Source organism: Trichomycterus rosablanca, chromosome 12 (assembly GCF_030014385.1).
Source record: "Trichomycterus rosablanca isolate fTriRos1 chromosome 12, fTriRos1.hap1, whole genome shotgun sequence".
NCBI lineage: Eukaryota > Metazoa > Chordata > Actinopteri > Siluriformes > Trichomycteridae > Trichomycterus > Trichomycterus rosablanca.
The window spans coordinates 12,825,144-12,843,031 of NC_085999.1; the positions used below are offsets into that span (position 1 = coordinate 12,825,144).

Below are 17,888 nucleotides of genomic sequence, written 5' to 3' on the forward strand. Positions count from 1 at the left end.
TTGGTTACATTCATGACAGGAACGGTAGTTATTCATTACACAAGATTCATCAGTTCACACAAGGTTATATCAAACACAGTCATGGACAATTTAATATCTCCAATTCACCTCACTTGCATGTCTTTGAACTTTGGGAGGAAACCGGAGCACCCAAAGTAAACCCACGCAGACACGGGGAGAACATGCAAACTCCACACAGAAAGGACCCGGACCACCCCACCTGGGGATCAAACCCAGGACCTTCTTGCTGTGAGGCGACAGTGCTACCCACTTAGCCACCCCATTAGTAGATGCTGTTCATTTTTATGCAGTTTAATACTGGCAGTGACAGCAATAATCACAGCAAATGTGCAAACAAAAATGCTAAAAAAAAATATATATGAATTGTTCAAAAAGAAGTGCAAATTTGAGCAAACAATGCTTACATGTAAGTCCACTGGGTAAGTATGGATTAAATAATAAAAGCAAGACAAGAGTCCTGGTGCACTAGCTGTAATTCCTACAAAGTTTTATATTTCATTTAACTCAAAACACAAAATAAGACAAAATGTTCTTTATTTATTTACAACTATTAAAAAACAACTATAAAAATGTGTATATACAAAATGTGACATTTATTATTTGGATTTGCAGGGAGAAAATACTGTAATAATTCATTAACATTTTGGTTCTTTAAATAATGGATTTTAGTTATGGCACACACCAGAGTAAGTAGCATTGGATGCTGAAGTACCTTCTGTTTAAAATTACTTTGCATCATCCAGCTCTTACAAAACCGTATACTGTAAAAAAAGTAACATTTTAAATATGACAATGCTGTGATACGCTCTGAAAAAGCTAAACTCATTTCCAATAGCACTGACTGAGGCTCAATGTAACAGTGTATTGGATACCATTATTTTTACCTCCTGACAGTAATAGCATTTTTATTTATTTCTACATCACATGCAAAGTGAAGACCATCAAGCAAAAACAAGTGTTTGCCAAGACATTCTTTTGTCAATAAAACAATACAATAAGAACACTTAAAAATAATTTAAAAACAACAATCATGTTACCATGACTTTGGTAATTAAGAAAGAAAAAATAAAAATATTTGCTTTTATTTTGCAACACGAAATTTTAATATTAAATATAATTTAATCACATTTTGAATTTGCTCCTTCTGAACTGTGAAAGGCTTGGATTTATGACAAACATTTCCAGTAATGACTGATTATTCTTACAGAGATTAACACTGCTGCAGAGTAATAAAAAGTTGACAGACTTCCTTTTTGCTTCTCTCAATCACACACATTGTGTTGAAGTCAGTGAAACTCATGTTTGGCACAGTAGTTCTGTCACAGTCAGTCAGTAAACTCAGCACCTGCACATGCATCACCAGGGTGAATGGACAGGTGACTCTTTCCTGTCCACATTTATAATTAGGTCCACTTAAAGTTGACTTTACAGGCCTGATGAGTGGGAAGTGTTATATGTGCCATTTATCTAAAAGAGAAAAATATTACTACACGATTCATCACACCATAAGGAAAATATGTGGCAAAGGTCAGGTAAGTACACAATTGCTGAGTAAAGGTCTATAGTGGCTATATCAGAGAGACACATCGTTTGTCATTACAGGAATGCACCCTCCAAGAACCAACACTTGTGACAGGTCTTAAATTGAACTATGTGCCCTGTTTACAGCTGTTGCTCCTTTCAGGACACCACATTGCAGTTGCCACTTGAACAGGTATGAACCAGTTTTATGTATTTATTTTTACTGCATTTAACAGACGCTTTTAGCCAAAGCAATTTACAGTATACAGTCTAAGCAATTAATGGTTAAGGGCCTTGCTCAATGGCCCAACAGTGGCAACCTGGCAGTGGTGGGGTTTGAACCAGCAACTTTCTGCTTACTACTCCAGTACCTTAACCACTAGGCTACAACTGCCCTTATATAACATTAGTTATGAATGACGGAACTATTATTCCATAAAATTATCCCCACATCACGTGCACACATGTGGATTTGCATCATGCTCCAGTGGGATTCTGTTGATCTGGTATTAACTTCATCTATGTTGCAAGTAGAGCTTTGCTAGCCGCATTATTATTTTTTAATTGTAATGAACTGTTAGCTGTTGAATTGGTTCTGCTCATGGTTTCAGTTTGTTACTGCCATGTTTACTGTTAGGCCATTTATACTTTATTAATGTTTGAAATAAATAAAGACACACACACACACTTATACACACACACAAGGGATCTTCAAAATGTTTCCACACTTTGAGGGCAGGAGGAGTAGTAATTGGTCTTGTCTAAGAGACTGAGAGAGAGCTTATAGTCCTGATTTAGTGAAATCTGATTCCACCTTTTTGCACCGCTCAAAGAAGCTTTAAGGTGTTTAGCTTGGAGTGTTAATAGAATGCTGCCTACCATTTAAATTAGCTGAGCTATATGCACATTTTAGCTTGTATACTGTTATTACATTGTACACTGTAATTAAATTGTATTGCATTGTATTTATAATGCTTTTCAAAAATGAAGAGATCATTTTTACTATGCTAAATTATTTGCAGTATGTGGAATAAAAAAAAAAAGTGTGGGTAGCTGGACTCACTCTGTTGTCATACTCTAGCACAAATGGAGGGATGTCGATCTGCTCAGGCAGGATGCAGGTGTAGAGCTGCTGCAGGTTCTCTATGTGATGGATCTTCTCCTTCATCCCAGGTAAACTGAATGTGGTAAAGAACCATGTGGAAACCTGAAAAAGAAACAGACACATTAAGCAAAAAGCAAAACTATAATCAGGCCTTTATCATTAAAAATCTGTTAAACAAATCAAGCAGCAATGCTTGAGCAAAAGCTCTAGATCCACCAATCAGAGTTTGAGAAAGACAAGCATCAAGACTCTTTTCTGTATTTGTATTTGTAAAAAGTGGTGGATTGAACATTCCCATTCTGTTCAATCAGCTGAGTTTACTGCCATCCACAAAAGACGACTACAGACCCACCTCTTTACTAAACACCGAAATGGGAACAAACCCTGCACTTACTAAAAAGTCTATTTACCATTTAATTTGTTCGTCTTCCGGTATGTCTCTCAGTAGACTTGTGTTGACTGTGCTCTATTTGTACTAAAGTAAGAAAATATTCAGTGAAGAAGCACTTCTCTGTATAAGAGCGTCTGCTAAATGTTGTAAATGTCAGTTGTTAGAAGACAGAGGCCACTTAATTGCTAACTTTTGCAGTTCACACTGAGTCATATGTAAGCAAAAAGATCAGATTTTGGTGAATAACATGGTGTGAATGTCACTTATGTATATCATACTGAGTGCCACACAAACAGTAGTAGCTATTTCAAAACAATATCAAGAACAATAATTTACCTTGGAACGAAATGTTGGATGGACAAAGTAGAAAGCCTTCAGATGTATCTTAAACCTGAAAAAATATTTAAAAATACATTTAAATTATTATACTGTACATTAAAATACATTAATTTAATCAACACCTTGTATCGCACATCAAAACTATTTAAACAGAAAACCATTTATTTCAGGTTAAGCAAATGGTGAAACATGTTGAAGTACATATGCTTAGTTGCTGTCCAGGAGGACACAGGCAGACCTAATGTGGATCACAACAGACACCTTGCAATCATTCTCTGACAAGTACAAAAGTTAATGCTACAGATTTGGCGCTTCCAGCTTTTTGGCTAAATGGTATGACACCATACTTGCATTTACATTTAGCTGTTTTGCAGAGGCTCCTATATGCAAATACACATATGGAAAGAAATCAGTATGTACAAACCCTACTTCAGTTTTGGAACTTTACACTGGAAACAAGGTAACCCCATCATGATGCTATTATTACCATTAACAAAGCCTTATTTGACCTTTTTTCAAGAAACTTCATAAAGGAGTAGTAAAACAGATATAAAACATAGTTTCTGACAGCACAGTTGGAAAGGATTAAGGGATTTTATCATCTTTAGTTCCTAACATTGTTAAAAGATAAATGTGTGTATTAAAAATCAGCATGTGCAGAAAGACTGAATGAAATGACTTCATAAGAAAGAAAGTTTTTCTTTAAACACAGGATGTTCCAGACAAGTCAGACTGAAGAGCACAACTGGTTAAATTTATTACATCTGATAACACATGCAGTGTGTTTACAGGAGACACTAATTCCTCAAAAATAAAAAGCAGAAGTCATGACTGGGGTCACGAAAATCCCCAGTGCTCCACTGTGGGAATGTTGAAGACCTCACGCATTGTCCCACTTCTCATTAATTCAGAAAATACTCACAAACTCAAACCATTTTATCAGAAAAGCATCTAGTCTGTATGTTCATGTGCGTTCATGACAAAGTTCCACAGTACTGTATAAACAACCTGACACTTAGAATCATCCCTACAGTGTAAGACAAAGTTAAAATATTCAAGTTTTGATTAATAGTGTCAAAGCTAATACAGCCCAAAAAGTCTGACTATTATTATCAAAATCCTGTTCCAGATTCCCATAATGGTGCCAAACTAACTAAATGACATCCCCTTGGCTGCATTTAAACAACCATTTAAAGAGCAACAGGGCCAAGAGACAATGCCAAGAAGGAATTGGATATAGAATTTATGGTTACAGAATCACTAGCTATACTTCTCATTTATCTACAACAAATGTCAGTGCACTGACATTTACAAAAAAATATCTATATGACTGAAAGGTTATTTGCCAGGTTAAAATAAAATACATATTAATGGTAAATAATAACCATTAATGCATATACATAAACCATTAAATGAATACTACCAATGGACAATCAATTCATATCTACTTAAACATTTTCTTAAGCAACAGTGAATACATAAACAAGTTTTCAATGACTGGAGCAAACAATTACTGCAAACGTCAAGTCTACAAATAATATAAACCTCAACCCATTAATGCTCAGTCAGGTATGCTTCCTTTAAAGTGTGTCTACTAGCAGCCCAAAACAGATACTAAAAAACCTGAAGTATCTCAAAACAAAAGTTCTTTAGATGTCCAATAAACAAAGGGCTCGTAGTAAACAGGCAGTTATTAGCAAAATTAATTGACAATAATTGGGCAGCTGGTGAGACATTTGGGTCGAAACAGCAAATATATTATTTTGCATTATTCTTATACATCAGACATAACATTAAAACCACCTCCTTATTTCTACACTCACTGTCCATTTTATCAGCTTCACTTACCATATAGAAGCACTTTGTAGTTCTAAAATTACTGACTGTAGTCCATCTGTTTCTCTGCATGCTTTGTTAGCCCCCTTTCATGCTGTTCTTCAATGGTCAGGACTCTCCCAGGACCACTACAGAGTAGGTATTATTTGGGTGGTGGGTCATTCTCAGCACTGCAGTGACACTGACATGGTGGTGGTGTGTTTGTGTGTGTTGTGCTGGTTTGAGTGGATAAGACACAGCAATACTGATGGAGTTTTAAACACCTCACTGTCACTGCTGGACTGAGAATAGTCCACCAACAAAGGCAGCGTCCTGTGACCACTGATGAAGGTCTAGAAGATGACCAACTCAAACAGCAGCAATAGATGAGCGATCATCTTTGACTTTACATCTACAAGGTGGACCAACTAGGTAGGAGTGTCTAATAGAGTGGACAGTGAGTGGACACGGTGTTTAAAAACTCCAGCAGCGCTGCTGTGTCTGATCCACTCATACCTGCACAACACACACTAACACACCACCACCATGTCAGTGTCACTGCAGTGCTGAGAATCATCCACCACCTAAATAATACCTGCTCTGTGGTGGTCCTGTAGGGGTCCTGACCATTAAAGAACAGGGTGAAAGCAGGCTAAAAAGGTATGCAGAGAAACAGATGGACTACAGTCAGTATTTGTAGAACTACAAAGTGCTTCTATATGGTAAGTGAAGCTGATAAAATGGACGTGTGTAGAAACAAGTAGGTGGTTTTAATGTTATGGCTAATCAATATATTTATAAAAGCTAAGGTGACTTACTTTGCATCCACAATGTCATAGAGCTTTTTAAGGAAGTCTGTGTCTAGATGATTATGTTCAGCAGTAAGTGTGTGGAAATACACCATCACATACTCCTTCACTGTGATATGATCCATTACATGGATGAAATATAACAAAGCCTGTGATGAGACAGACCCACACACAGAGAAAGTGAAACATATGGCATTAATAAGGATTAGGTTTAACATCACAAATCAACTAGGAAAACAATTTTTACCTTCTCCATGTCAATAAGAGTTACTGGAATATTCCTGCCTACAACCACCATTACTGTGCGGCCGCACATGTCAACACCTGGGGGCAAACATGACACTTAATTGGAAACTAAATATGAAAACAAGAGTTGTCAGAATTAACATTATTTACTGACTAAACTGGTTTTAGCTCATTCAAATATTTTCATAATCGGTTTCAGCCACTTTCTTGAACTTATATTGCACACTTTAATAGTAAAGCATGTTTTCCCGTTTTAAATTAAACACAACCAGATGTTCTTATTGATTTACAACATGAATATAGAGAAAGCCTGCCCCCTTTTGGTCAGAAATGAAAAGGTCATTTACAACTACTGAGATGCTAATCGGCACTGTGTAAATTCATGACTGTTGCTGGCATTAGCAGCCTGACACAATATATATGAAGAATTATAGTTTTCATAATCTGCCACATGATTCAGTTTTAAACTCAGCAGGGGAGCTCACAACACAACAGCTACAACACTACATGACCTAAGCAACAAAAAGGATGAGCCAAAACATTACCACAGCAACCACTTTGGAGGCTATTTTTAATCCCGAAATTGTGAAGCGAAAACAGGGCATTACAAAATCCCCCGCTGTTGAGCTCAATGAGTTGGAACTGAGACTTCCTGTCTCGTTCGCAAACACGCAGAATGAAGATCCAGCACACAGATGTGCACAGACTCAGAAAAGGAGGGATGAAAATGAGCTAGTGTGTGCTTGTAGAGAGAAGTGGAAAAAAACTTCTTAAAAGTGCATATTGATTCCACATTTCTGGAACAAAATCATACGAACACACACTTATATGCTGAACAAAGACAGAAACCGACCAGTCTGATACAAAGCCTTGAGCGCTGCTATGTCTGAGAGGTCCTCTGCTCGAGCTCTGCACAGCCAGCGGTTATAGCTGTAAGTAAAAGGACAACATGGCATTAGTTAAGATAGAAAGAACATAAAAGATGTATTATGCACTGTAAAGAAGAGGAATACCATGATGAATGGTTTGGCATTCAGAGTCAAATATCATAAGAGAGCAAAATATAATAATATAATAATCACACAGCATAGTAATATAAATGTAGAAATCATTCTGTTAATAAAACACACCCCACTACATTCTGTCTGTTAACAAGCATGGTAGTCTGCTTATAATTTAAATATATAATATTTGTATAATTTACAGTTCAAATAAGAATGCAGTAAACATTTAGATAGGACCTATTGCAATTTCTCTGGCACCTGCATTGCTCTGGAGTAGAGCGCGAGCGTGTTACAGCTGCGCCACCTGAGTACACTCTGGAGTAATTTCAAAAGGGACTGAATCAATATGGGACGAGTACTGTGTGAACACAAATGTTTCACTGTTTCATGTATCCTATTCTGAACATGTTCTTACTTTCTCTGATGCTGTTTGTGCTGGGCTGCTTCAGAGAGCTGACCCTGGAGAATCAGCTTTCGCTGCTTATCGACGTCTCCCTCCATCCTAGCAAAAGCATGATTGCCCACCAGTCCCAAGTCAGAGTCCTCGGAGTCATCTCCCGAGTCATCTAAAACAAACACAAAGAGATAAACATTTAAACTCTGAGTGCATATTTTTAGACTTGTGTTATTCAGCATATGATATATGTTTTACAACACAAATTGTATACAGTATTTTTCATTAACAAGTAAGGCCACTAACAAACAATTGTAACCCCTGAACCCAAATAATTAAAGTCTGGTGAGCAGGATGTAAAGTCACATGACCTTGATTATATAAAACTTGATTCAGCCAGCCAAACCTAGCTTCTCTGCTGTAACACTGCACAGTCACATTGTGGAGCAGCATGCAATGGAGAATATTTAAAACTGCCTATATGTTAATGATAATGTTTGAAAAACTGGGGCGACACCAGGATGCAATAAAATACAGATGTCTGAAAATGTTATTTTTGGCCATGATCCTCCTATCATATAAATGAATAAGCTGAGACTTTTCTTTGACAATGGCATCATATTATGCTTTTCATCCACTTCAGAGTCCTAATGACCTTGAGTCACCCTGGCTAAGCTTGGCTTTAAAAATGGTGAACAGATTTACACAGAGAACTTGGGCTGTCCTCACATCCTAAACTAAAGCATCGGGTCACATGCAGGGAGAAAGTGTGTTTGTTTACATTGGAAGCATCATATTCACAGTGTGTTTGAACTGGATCGATAGCTCAAAGCTGGGGTGAACCTATCAACACAGCTGGACAACAGGCCAAAGATCTGGGCCTGTAAGAATGACGGGCAGACAATGGCTGGGTCTGAATCTAACAAATAACATAAGACAGTAAACATATTTTATTTAGTGAACTTTACTACAGTACCTTTTCCACACTGGTATTTACATGGTTGCTGCTATGATTATGTAGCAACATTTACAGCTTTATGATGCAGTATTTAGGTTGCTTTTATTTTCATTACACTGTGTTGACATTTTAATTAAGCTAAATTGCAACCAAGTGTAATGATAGCATTAATTGTAAAATTAATATTACATTGTGTATGTCTTTTTTGCATTTTTCTTCCAATCTAGTCGTATCCATTTACCCAAATGCATTATGCTTCCTCTCTACTGATGTTGACTTCCACTCCAGACCGAGGAATCGTGAATAACACACGCCCCCTCCAACACGTGTGCAGTAGCCAACTGCATCTTTTTACCTGCACGAGGTGAGTTCACACGTGGATCAGCTTTGCGCACATTGAATCACACCCTGACCCCCTTATCCCTCGTCTCTGTGCAGGCGGCATCAATAAGCCAGCAAAGGTCGTAATTGCACCAGTTATGAGGAATCCCAATCATTGTTCACGAAGGCACCCAGTCTGCCTGTAGCAGAGCTGAGATACAAACTGATGAGCATGTTTTACTGCTGCGCCACCTGAGCACCTGTGTATGTGCCTTCGATTATAAAACTGCCAAGCAAAAACCAGAGATGAGCACATACCTGCATTTGGGAAATATTCAACTCCCCAAAGAAAATAGGGATAAAAATGTTTTGTAAAGCTAGATTTTACTTTAAATAAAGGCTTTATCAGTTGAATAATACATCAAATGAACAAAAAATAAAGATATTTTATACTGCCATGTCACAATTTTGCAACCCCTACATAATTTTGTTGATCTTAAAGCATCCTTGCTAGTCTGTATGACCTAAAATTAGGTTACAACATGATTGAAACATTGGGCTAAAGCTTCAGCTGGCTGTGTCACCCGAGCGTCCTAAGCCATTTTCATATACTACCAAGAGTAAATGGTATAAAAGACAAAACTCTTACCTTCAAGGGTACCAGGCTTTTTAGTGATGCGGATTTGTCTCTCAGGCACCACCGGTTCCCCTTCTGCATTTCCAATGTCTGCAGGTAATAAAGGGAGACTGTCTCTCTCTTCCTTCTCAGAGCTAGGGTAGTATAGTGGGAGCAACTTTCGGTAAACAGCCTAAACAGAACAGGGCATTCAGAAAATAAGACCAGAATTCCATATTGAATGTAAACATTGTTACACACGTTCATCTATGATACAAAAATTTAAATACAGTAAAATACTGTCAGAACAGAAAATGTAAGCAATGTTTAACACACACACACACACACACACACACACACACACACACACACACACACACACACACACACACACACACACACACACACACACAAACAAACAAGCTTAAAGCTTAAGCTGTAACAAAATGAAACTGACCTCTTCAACATCTGACACAGCAAACACCACGGTCTCTATGGTTTCACCATGATTCTCCAGGAACCTGCGCACCGTCCCTGTGGGGAAAATAAAAGAATGAAAGAAAATTACACGTTTGGCACTTATCTTACTTAGCCATTAGAATAAGAGGCATTTTGGCTAAACAGGCGTGGACTGTAGTCAATTTCAGTGTTTCAAATTGAATTGTGTACACAATAGCATTGCAATGCTTAAACAGGAAGTAGCCTTTCACAAACTACTGTCACAAAGTTGGAAGCAAAGAATTTTCTTGATAACCTAAAATGTTGCATAAAACATTAAGATTTCCCTCTACTGGGTGCTTGAGGGGTGCAGTGGTCTAATGCACTAGCACACCACTGCAAGCCACCGACCTGGCCGGGCATCCACACCAACACTAATGGCCATGGTTGAGGGAGGAAAGGTCAGACTGCAGGGTCACTTGAAGCCTAGAGTGGCTCTCCAAAATGGCTCTGTGTGGGAACCTAACTCTGGCAAGTAATAAATGGCCGAACACCGGACATGTGTCTGAACAGGCATGTGGTGATCCGTCTCTCCTTGATCAGATCGGGGCTGTGCATGCAGCAGCGAATATAAAATCTGGACTTGGACATGACTAAATTACTAAATATGTAAATAACCTCAACTGAAACACAAGGACCAAATCTAAATCTAAAACCATATAAAATGACATCAGACAAGTAATTATGCTTGACCTTAGACCCCAGCATTACCTTAAATCTTTGGCCATATGTTTATCTAATAAAAGCTTTTGGTTGAACAAAACTGAGCTCTCTGCGGAGAAGGTATGGCTGAAATTAACTGAAGCTCCATGTACAATGAGATTTGTCTCCATACAACAGGCCATACAATTTCATATTAAATAACAGACTATTGCTTTAAAGTCTTAAAACTCACTGGTTCGAACAACATTTAATCTATTTAAGTGATACAGATTTAAGTGACATTAAGTAATGTTCTAACAATGCAATAAAGTTCATTTTAATTTCACATCGGTTTTCATTTCACATTTTATAGGATGTTTATGTAAAAGTAATTTACTTAAGGCTATGTGAGTAGCATCTTCAAGTGGATATCCTCTCTTTGCAGTACTGATCACACACAAACCCACAGAAACCATGGCATGCTCCCTAAAAAACAAGATGACAGAAGGTTTTATACCTCAGATCACATTTTCAGATCGTCTCACAGCAGACTACTTACACTACTAAAATAAAACAGCTTGCTATACAGCAGCTAAAGACATACTAAGCATAAACAAGGCTTAATCCAACCACACCACAGCTGTAAGACTGAGGTGTAAAACTGAGCAAGTGAGCATTCCAAGAACATTTTTGCAATGCCGCCCCCTTTATTCCAATATTTTTGATTCCTGCACTGCACCTTTACTGGCTAAGGAGGGCTGCTGGCTAAGACATGCTTCATTTAACATGTGTGAAGCCACTTACTTCTCTTTTATAGACTGTAGAAAAGACTGAGGGGACTTTCTTAAATAAATAACCAGCAGGGTGGCCACTGGCCCAACTTTGATGAAATAACTTTGGCTGTGGTCATTTTGTTACTGTGAGACAAGTGGCATTTAGATATATATGGCTAGATTTAAACTACAGCTAAATTATAGTTTCCATAATATGAAACATGAAACATTTCACTGGCATAGATCTGGATCTTTATCATCAAAAATTAAAAAGCAATCCAATTAGTTGATTAAAGAAAAACCTATTATTTGTTGAAGTGGGAATTGGTATTCTAGCAGTAAAATTTGGAATGCCAAATCAAGAAGTCAAGTGTTTTTACAGTTCTACACTGATGATTCAGTAGTTTTTGAATGTGTCTACAATGTCTATACATAGTGTTTCTATATGTACTTACGGCAATTAAGAAAATGTCAGTTCTAACCAGATACTATGAAAAATAAAGGTATAGCTTACTTAGTTAGTTGCATGACATTTCTATAGCAGCTGTATAGTGAGCTCTCAGCAGCTGTGCGATACTTGGCTTTATATTTGGGTCCGACTGTATGAATGACGAAGCGTGCAGCCAAGTTGAAGCCCTCAGTCATTTTTGCCTCTCCTGTCCGACAGCCTGTAATAAAAGACATGTTTTCTTGAGAACAGATGAAGAATCAGTTCAATGACTGTTTGTTTGTTTGTTTATTGGGATTTTAACATCATGTTTTACACTTTGGTTACATTCATGACAGACACGGTAGTTATTCATTGCACAAGGTTCATCAGTTTACACAATGTTATATCAAACACAGTCATGGACAATTTTGCATCTTCAATTCACCTCACTTGCATGTCTTTGGACTGTGGGAGGAAACCCACGCGGACACAGGGAGAACATGCAAACTCCACACAGAAAGGACCCGGACCGCCCCACCTGGGGATCAAACCCAGGACCTTCTTGCCGTGAGGCGACAGTGGTTCAATGACTGACGCACATAATCAATAAATGTGGTTTTGAATTAAAAATTAAGAAGAATTAAAAGTAGGTTTTATGGGGATTATTGTCTGTTTTGCTCTCAGTTTTGCCGCTTACCTTTCAGTTTACTCAGTTCCTCCCTAAGCTCAGGACCAGCGTGTCTTTGAATGCTGTCTGAAATCGGGTTCTTATCTGTTAGTGTCTCGTTGCTCGTACTGACCACAGCAGTGCAGTTTAAAAGTGCCACGTCTCCATTGCTATAACAAAGATATATCACATTATTACATACTTATATTTACTTACATTTGTGTAACAGAACAGTTCACAATGGTCCAAATCCCTCAAAAAGTAGTTGCAAATAAAACATGCAAAGTTTAATTCTTTTAGGAAAAATTAACTCCCAACACAAAACCCTAAAGGCAGCTTTTAATGTAAAGTGATGGAACACATGGACTCAACCACATACTTACTACAATGTAAATTTAGTTTATTTCTTTTAGAATTCTACATTTAGCTTGGAGCTTGAATTAAAGTGAAATTAATTAGTCCAATAATATACTGTACATTTATACTTAGTCTGTATTTAGGTCTTTTGGTCTTACTGTAATGTGTATATAACAGGTATTAATCAATTGGTTTATACAAATCTCTGCAGCATCAAGTAACAACTTAGTTTCAGTCCAGCAAGGAAAAACCCAACATTTACTCACTCACACTTAACATTTTACTGTTTAAATGGCTCAGTAGCCTTAATATATATGGAATATCCTAAAACATTTGAGAAATAGAATGCATGCATCTTATTAATAAATTAACTTGACAGATCAACATTTGTGTATATACTATGAATGAGATTGTCAGAACAAAATGTTCCTGCACCTCTTGATGCCATACATGAACCCTTTTATATTTAAATGTATTATGTATGGTGATGATTCATTTATTTTTTCAATGTAAAACAAATCCTCTGTACAGGAGTACAGAGAGTTATACGATTTTCCTTTCATCTTTAATCTGGATTTACAATGTCCAGAAACTCACCATAATTTTCATTTAATCTGTTTAGTATTTGTTTGTTTATTCCTAATTGAATGGCTTAATCCAACTATCTTCTAGAGTGCGCATGGAGGAAGGTTCACTGCTGAGTCTGTTTCCTCTCAAGGTTTATTTGTTAAAATTCTTCATGAGAGTTTTGTTGGCACTGTCATCCTAAACTAGCTCATTAGGAGTTTTTGGAACTAGATTCTGTAAAGTTGCATTTAGACAATGTCCATTTGTAAAAAATGATATGCAAATAATTGTAACTTGACTTTAATGAGTTTTGGGTAAATATGAAAAGCCTTGAATAATGTTAGTCTATATTGTCATATTAAACTGCATAAGCATTATGCAATCTACTCATTTTAATCTTTGGCAGTGTAGAGAGGGAAGTTGTGAATAGCACTATATGAGCTACAGTCTCTAATGTTTTACCTATAAAATTAATCTCTATTGAAAGACAAGGTAAAATTTTTTATGGATCTCACATCAATCCACAAACATAAGAAATGTGCTGAAAAGCCTATTCTCTTCTATTGCTGCTTATAATTCTAAACCAAATTACAATTTATTTGCATTTTTATTTTTAAATTACATGTAGCACACAATGCAAAAGTCTTACATAAACATTAATGTTGGGGTAACTTGTTACAACAGCTTCTGTCTTTCATTTTCAGAAAAAGGAAACAAACTCTTGTTATGTAACCACGGCTGAGCAGATACAACTATCATACGGAAGAAGCCTTACACTATATTTTTCAAAAACAAGGATGCAAAAAAGGATAAGGATGAGCTAAAAACAAATTTCATTCCAAAAGAAAGCAGGTACAGTTGAATACTGTTATTACTGAGACTTACAAGAGAATAATCTTTTTGTTGATATCCTCTCTAAATGGGAAGGGAGAGAGGGGAGAGTTTGTGGCGTTTGTCAGGTTGTCAGCGATATCCTTCTGGTGAGACTCTCCACACTTGTCCCTGTTATCCACTTCATCATGCTGGTCCCAGGTGGGAAGAGTGTGTACCTCCACAAACTGAGAGCGAGCACCCAGCGGATCCATACTGCTGATCTACAGGGCAGCTGTAAACGAAACACAAAAAACACACTTACTTTATTTTTGACATTTGTGTTAGTAGCACATCATACAGCCTGATGTTCAGCAGAGACATGCCAAACTGAAAGGACAGCAGCACTTAAATGCATTTAGGGTCAACTAAATAAAGCTATAAAAGAGAATTATAAAAGAGTAACAAATGTAACCAGTAAGGGAAACTTAGTAAAAAAGACATTAAGATTTTTTGTCTCATAAATTCAGTTATTGAAAAAAGATGTCTTTACAATTACTCCATGTTTAAAAAAAACAACAACAACAACACATCAGCATCACTTGCTGGTCAAACTCTGCAATTGCAACAAAAAAAAATTACAAACACCAACTCACCAACTTTAAACTCAACTGCAGATATCTTTAAATAAGTCCTAAATGGTTATATTTATAAACGATCTATATAGTTTTCTTTTTATTTATATGGTTTATATTATATTATATGGTTATTTTATTGTTTTATATATTGGTTACTATTTGGGTGTGACAGCAACATTACATATTTTTCATTTTAACAACATAAAACTAAAATCACTTGACTTGGCCATTTTGTTACACACGTTAAAATCAAATTTGTTTCAAATTGAAAAATGATGCAAGTACAAAGTGTTTGTTTGTTTATGTTTAACGCCGTATCAGCACATTTAGGCTATTTATACAGCGGTACATAGGTTTTATCTTAAGTGCATGTCATTTTAATCAATTTATAAATTATGTTTTAGATTTAAGTGTGACAAAAAATTCTGTATTTTCCCTGGTGATGTCTTAAGCAGGTTTTGTATATTGTTTTCATTAAAGAATTTCAGTCTTTCTGTGTTTAGTGTTGGGCAGTCCGTCAATATGTGTTTGATTGTCAGTGTGGAAGTACAAAGTGAAGGCAGTGATTTGTAAACTGCAATGTATTCAGTTACAAACACAAAGGGATAGCTTAATGTCCTAATTAATCTTAATTAATTCCAAATGTAATGCCTGAAAATATTCCAAAAAGATTAATTTAGAAGCGATATAAGATTGCAAAGTGTGTGCAATAATGTAAAACTGTTTTGGTAATGTTATCATAATTGGGCATGAATGGAACTGCACTGTGTGAGCAAAAAGTCCAATGATTTAAAAACAACATTTCTTATTGCAAGGAGTTGTGAGTGTTCACAATCTACAGTCCATATCATTCAGATAATCCAGAATAATCTCTGTGCATGAATGACAGGGCCAAAAACCAACACTGAAAGCTTGTGACCTTTGTTCCCTTAGGTGGACAGATCCCTCTCTTAAAATTTTCTTTTTGTAAACTTTATCAGGCTACACAAGACATTGTGCATGAAGAACCCTGTGGTCTAAATACCATCTCATCTACTGAACATGTGCTAAACTGTCTCTCCCCTGCTCTGTGTGTAACCTGATACGTACATCCCGTTGTTGATATTTTATTTTGTACAGAATTACTGCATACACCCTGTGAAAATTACTTATGATTCTTGCTAGTTGTTCAGTTGTACCTTTAGATTTTTGCTTAATCATGAGCATAAATTAACATCTCTGGTGCAACACCAATCAGTTATGCATTTTTGCATTTCATTTTCATTTCAAACATGCAAAACAATTTTAAAGGAGTTTTCACTAATAATTCGTTGGTAATTTTCAAGACTCCTACATCTATGGCCAAACATTAATTTGTGCTAGTTAAGTATAATTTATGTGTAAATTAGGTTAAATACTGTGATCCATACATGACATTTTGTAAAAAAAAAAAAAAGTCAGTTTTAATATTACTGTTATATGACACTTTAATCACCCACCTCTATTAGAATGTATCCATTAAAAAATGAAAAGCTGGAAGCATCTGGAAAAAACACTTTTAAGAGATTAAATAGGAACCACAAGGTCCCACTGAGATCAAAACAGTTTAGGCCACTTTTTTAAAGAATTTATTTGGTAAGCTGGCTCATGCCATTGCTTTCAACGTCACTTGAATTGAGGGCAATAAAGTCCACTGAACTTACAAAAACATTTGATAAATGAAGTACACTAACAATGATGTGAACTACATTAAAATTGTGCTCACATCTCCCTCTTGTGGAGGAACTTTCACCTGCTAAATATACGCAACTAAGTGAATTACAACCCAAGTTCCATGGGGTGCTTAAAAATGCCTGTTATAAAAAGTAAAAAAAAAATAATTTACCTAATTTTACCCAATACATATTTACCCCTATTGTAAAATAACAGACATAGATAGAATAGAATACCTTTACCTGTCATATATACATATACAGGTGTACAGTACAACAAAATTCTTTCTTTGCATATCCCAGCTTGTTTTTTGGAAGCTGGGGTCAGGGCGCAGGGTCAGCCATTGTACAGTCCCTGGAGCTGAGAGGGTTAAGGGCCTTGCTCAAGGACCCAACGGTGGCTGCATGGTAGAACTGGGATTCGAACTCTCAACCTTTCAGTTGATAGCTCAAAGCTCTGCACACTAGGCTACCACTGTCCCCTAAAAAAGTTCCTTAATATAAATTAATGGGCTCTTGTGGATTTGTTTATTTATGCATACAAAGGGTTCAGCTTCAAAAAGTTTGAGAACCACTGCAGTAAATAAATGATTAGCAGTAAGCACAAGTTCTGAATGTTTTATTTAAACCTAAGCTTGATTTCATCACCTGCATTTTAAAATTACATTACATTACATTGTCACTTGTCTAAACTTTTTTTACAACCTGCCTAAGAATGCATGCACATTTACAATGAATAATTAAGTATATTAGGTGGCACTCTTTTATTTAAATACAGGCCCAAGTAGATTTACAAATCATGGCTACTGTTATTTATACGCTAATATTTTGAAGGCTGAATATCAGCGTAAAGTTTGAAGGTTTTGATCATTTAATGACTATAAATAAATAAATGAAAACTTATGATACAGTGAACTGCACTAAGAGCCCTATGAAAAATACCATGAACACTAAAAATATAAAAATACCGCTGAAGTGAAATAAACAAAGAAGAATTTAAGCTACTCACCAGTGAGCTGAACCGTCAAAAATACAACCTGGTGAACCGAACCTAATCAAAGCAGCTATAAACACTGGGATTTATCCAGCTAATACAACTGAGTCAGTTTAACTATTAATTATTGAGAAAACTTTATCCAGAAGCTTTTCATTCTCTTAATATGACTGTAACATTATAAACTAGGAGTAATCACACGCAGCGTTAATAACCTTCTCACATTTGTTTGTAATGTCTCGTTTGTGCAGCGCATGTGATCAGCTGATTCACTTCAACAG

The 17,888-nt window shown here is 36.4% G+C and overlaps 1 protein-coding gene across 1 annotated transcript; it reads right to left on the reverse strand.

Annotated features, from left to right (window-relative positions):
- Window positions 1-538: 538 nt before the first annotated feature.
- gdap2 (ganglioside induced differentiation associated protein 2) lies at window positions 539-17,753 on the reverse strand. The gene is made up of 14 exons (XM_063005898.1): window positions 17,623-17,753; window positions 14,360-14,579; window positions 12,581-12,720; window positions 11,968-12,121; window positions 11,078-11,166; window positions 9,998-10,074; window positions 9,574-9,733; window positions 7,667-7,817; window positions 7,101-7,177; window positions 6,249-6,325; window positions 6,011-6,150; window positions 3,375-3,429; window positions 2,606-2,749; window positions 539-1,488 (listed from the first exon to the last, which is right to left on the reverse strand). Exons 2-14 carry the CDS (start codon window positions 14,557-14,559, stop codon window positions 1,447-1,449), a joined length of 1,506 nt encoding a protein of 501 aa, XP_062861968.1. The 5' UTR covers window positions 14,560-14,579; window positions 17,623-17,753; the 3' UTR covers window positions 539-1,446.
- Window positions 17,754-17,888: the final 135 nt, after the last annotated feature.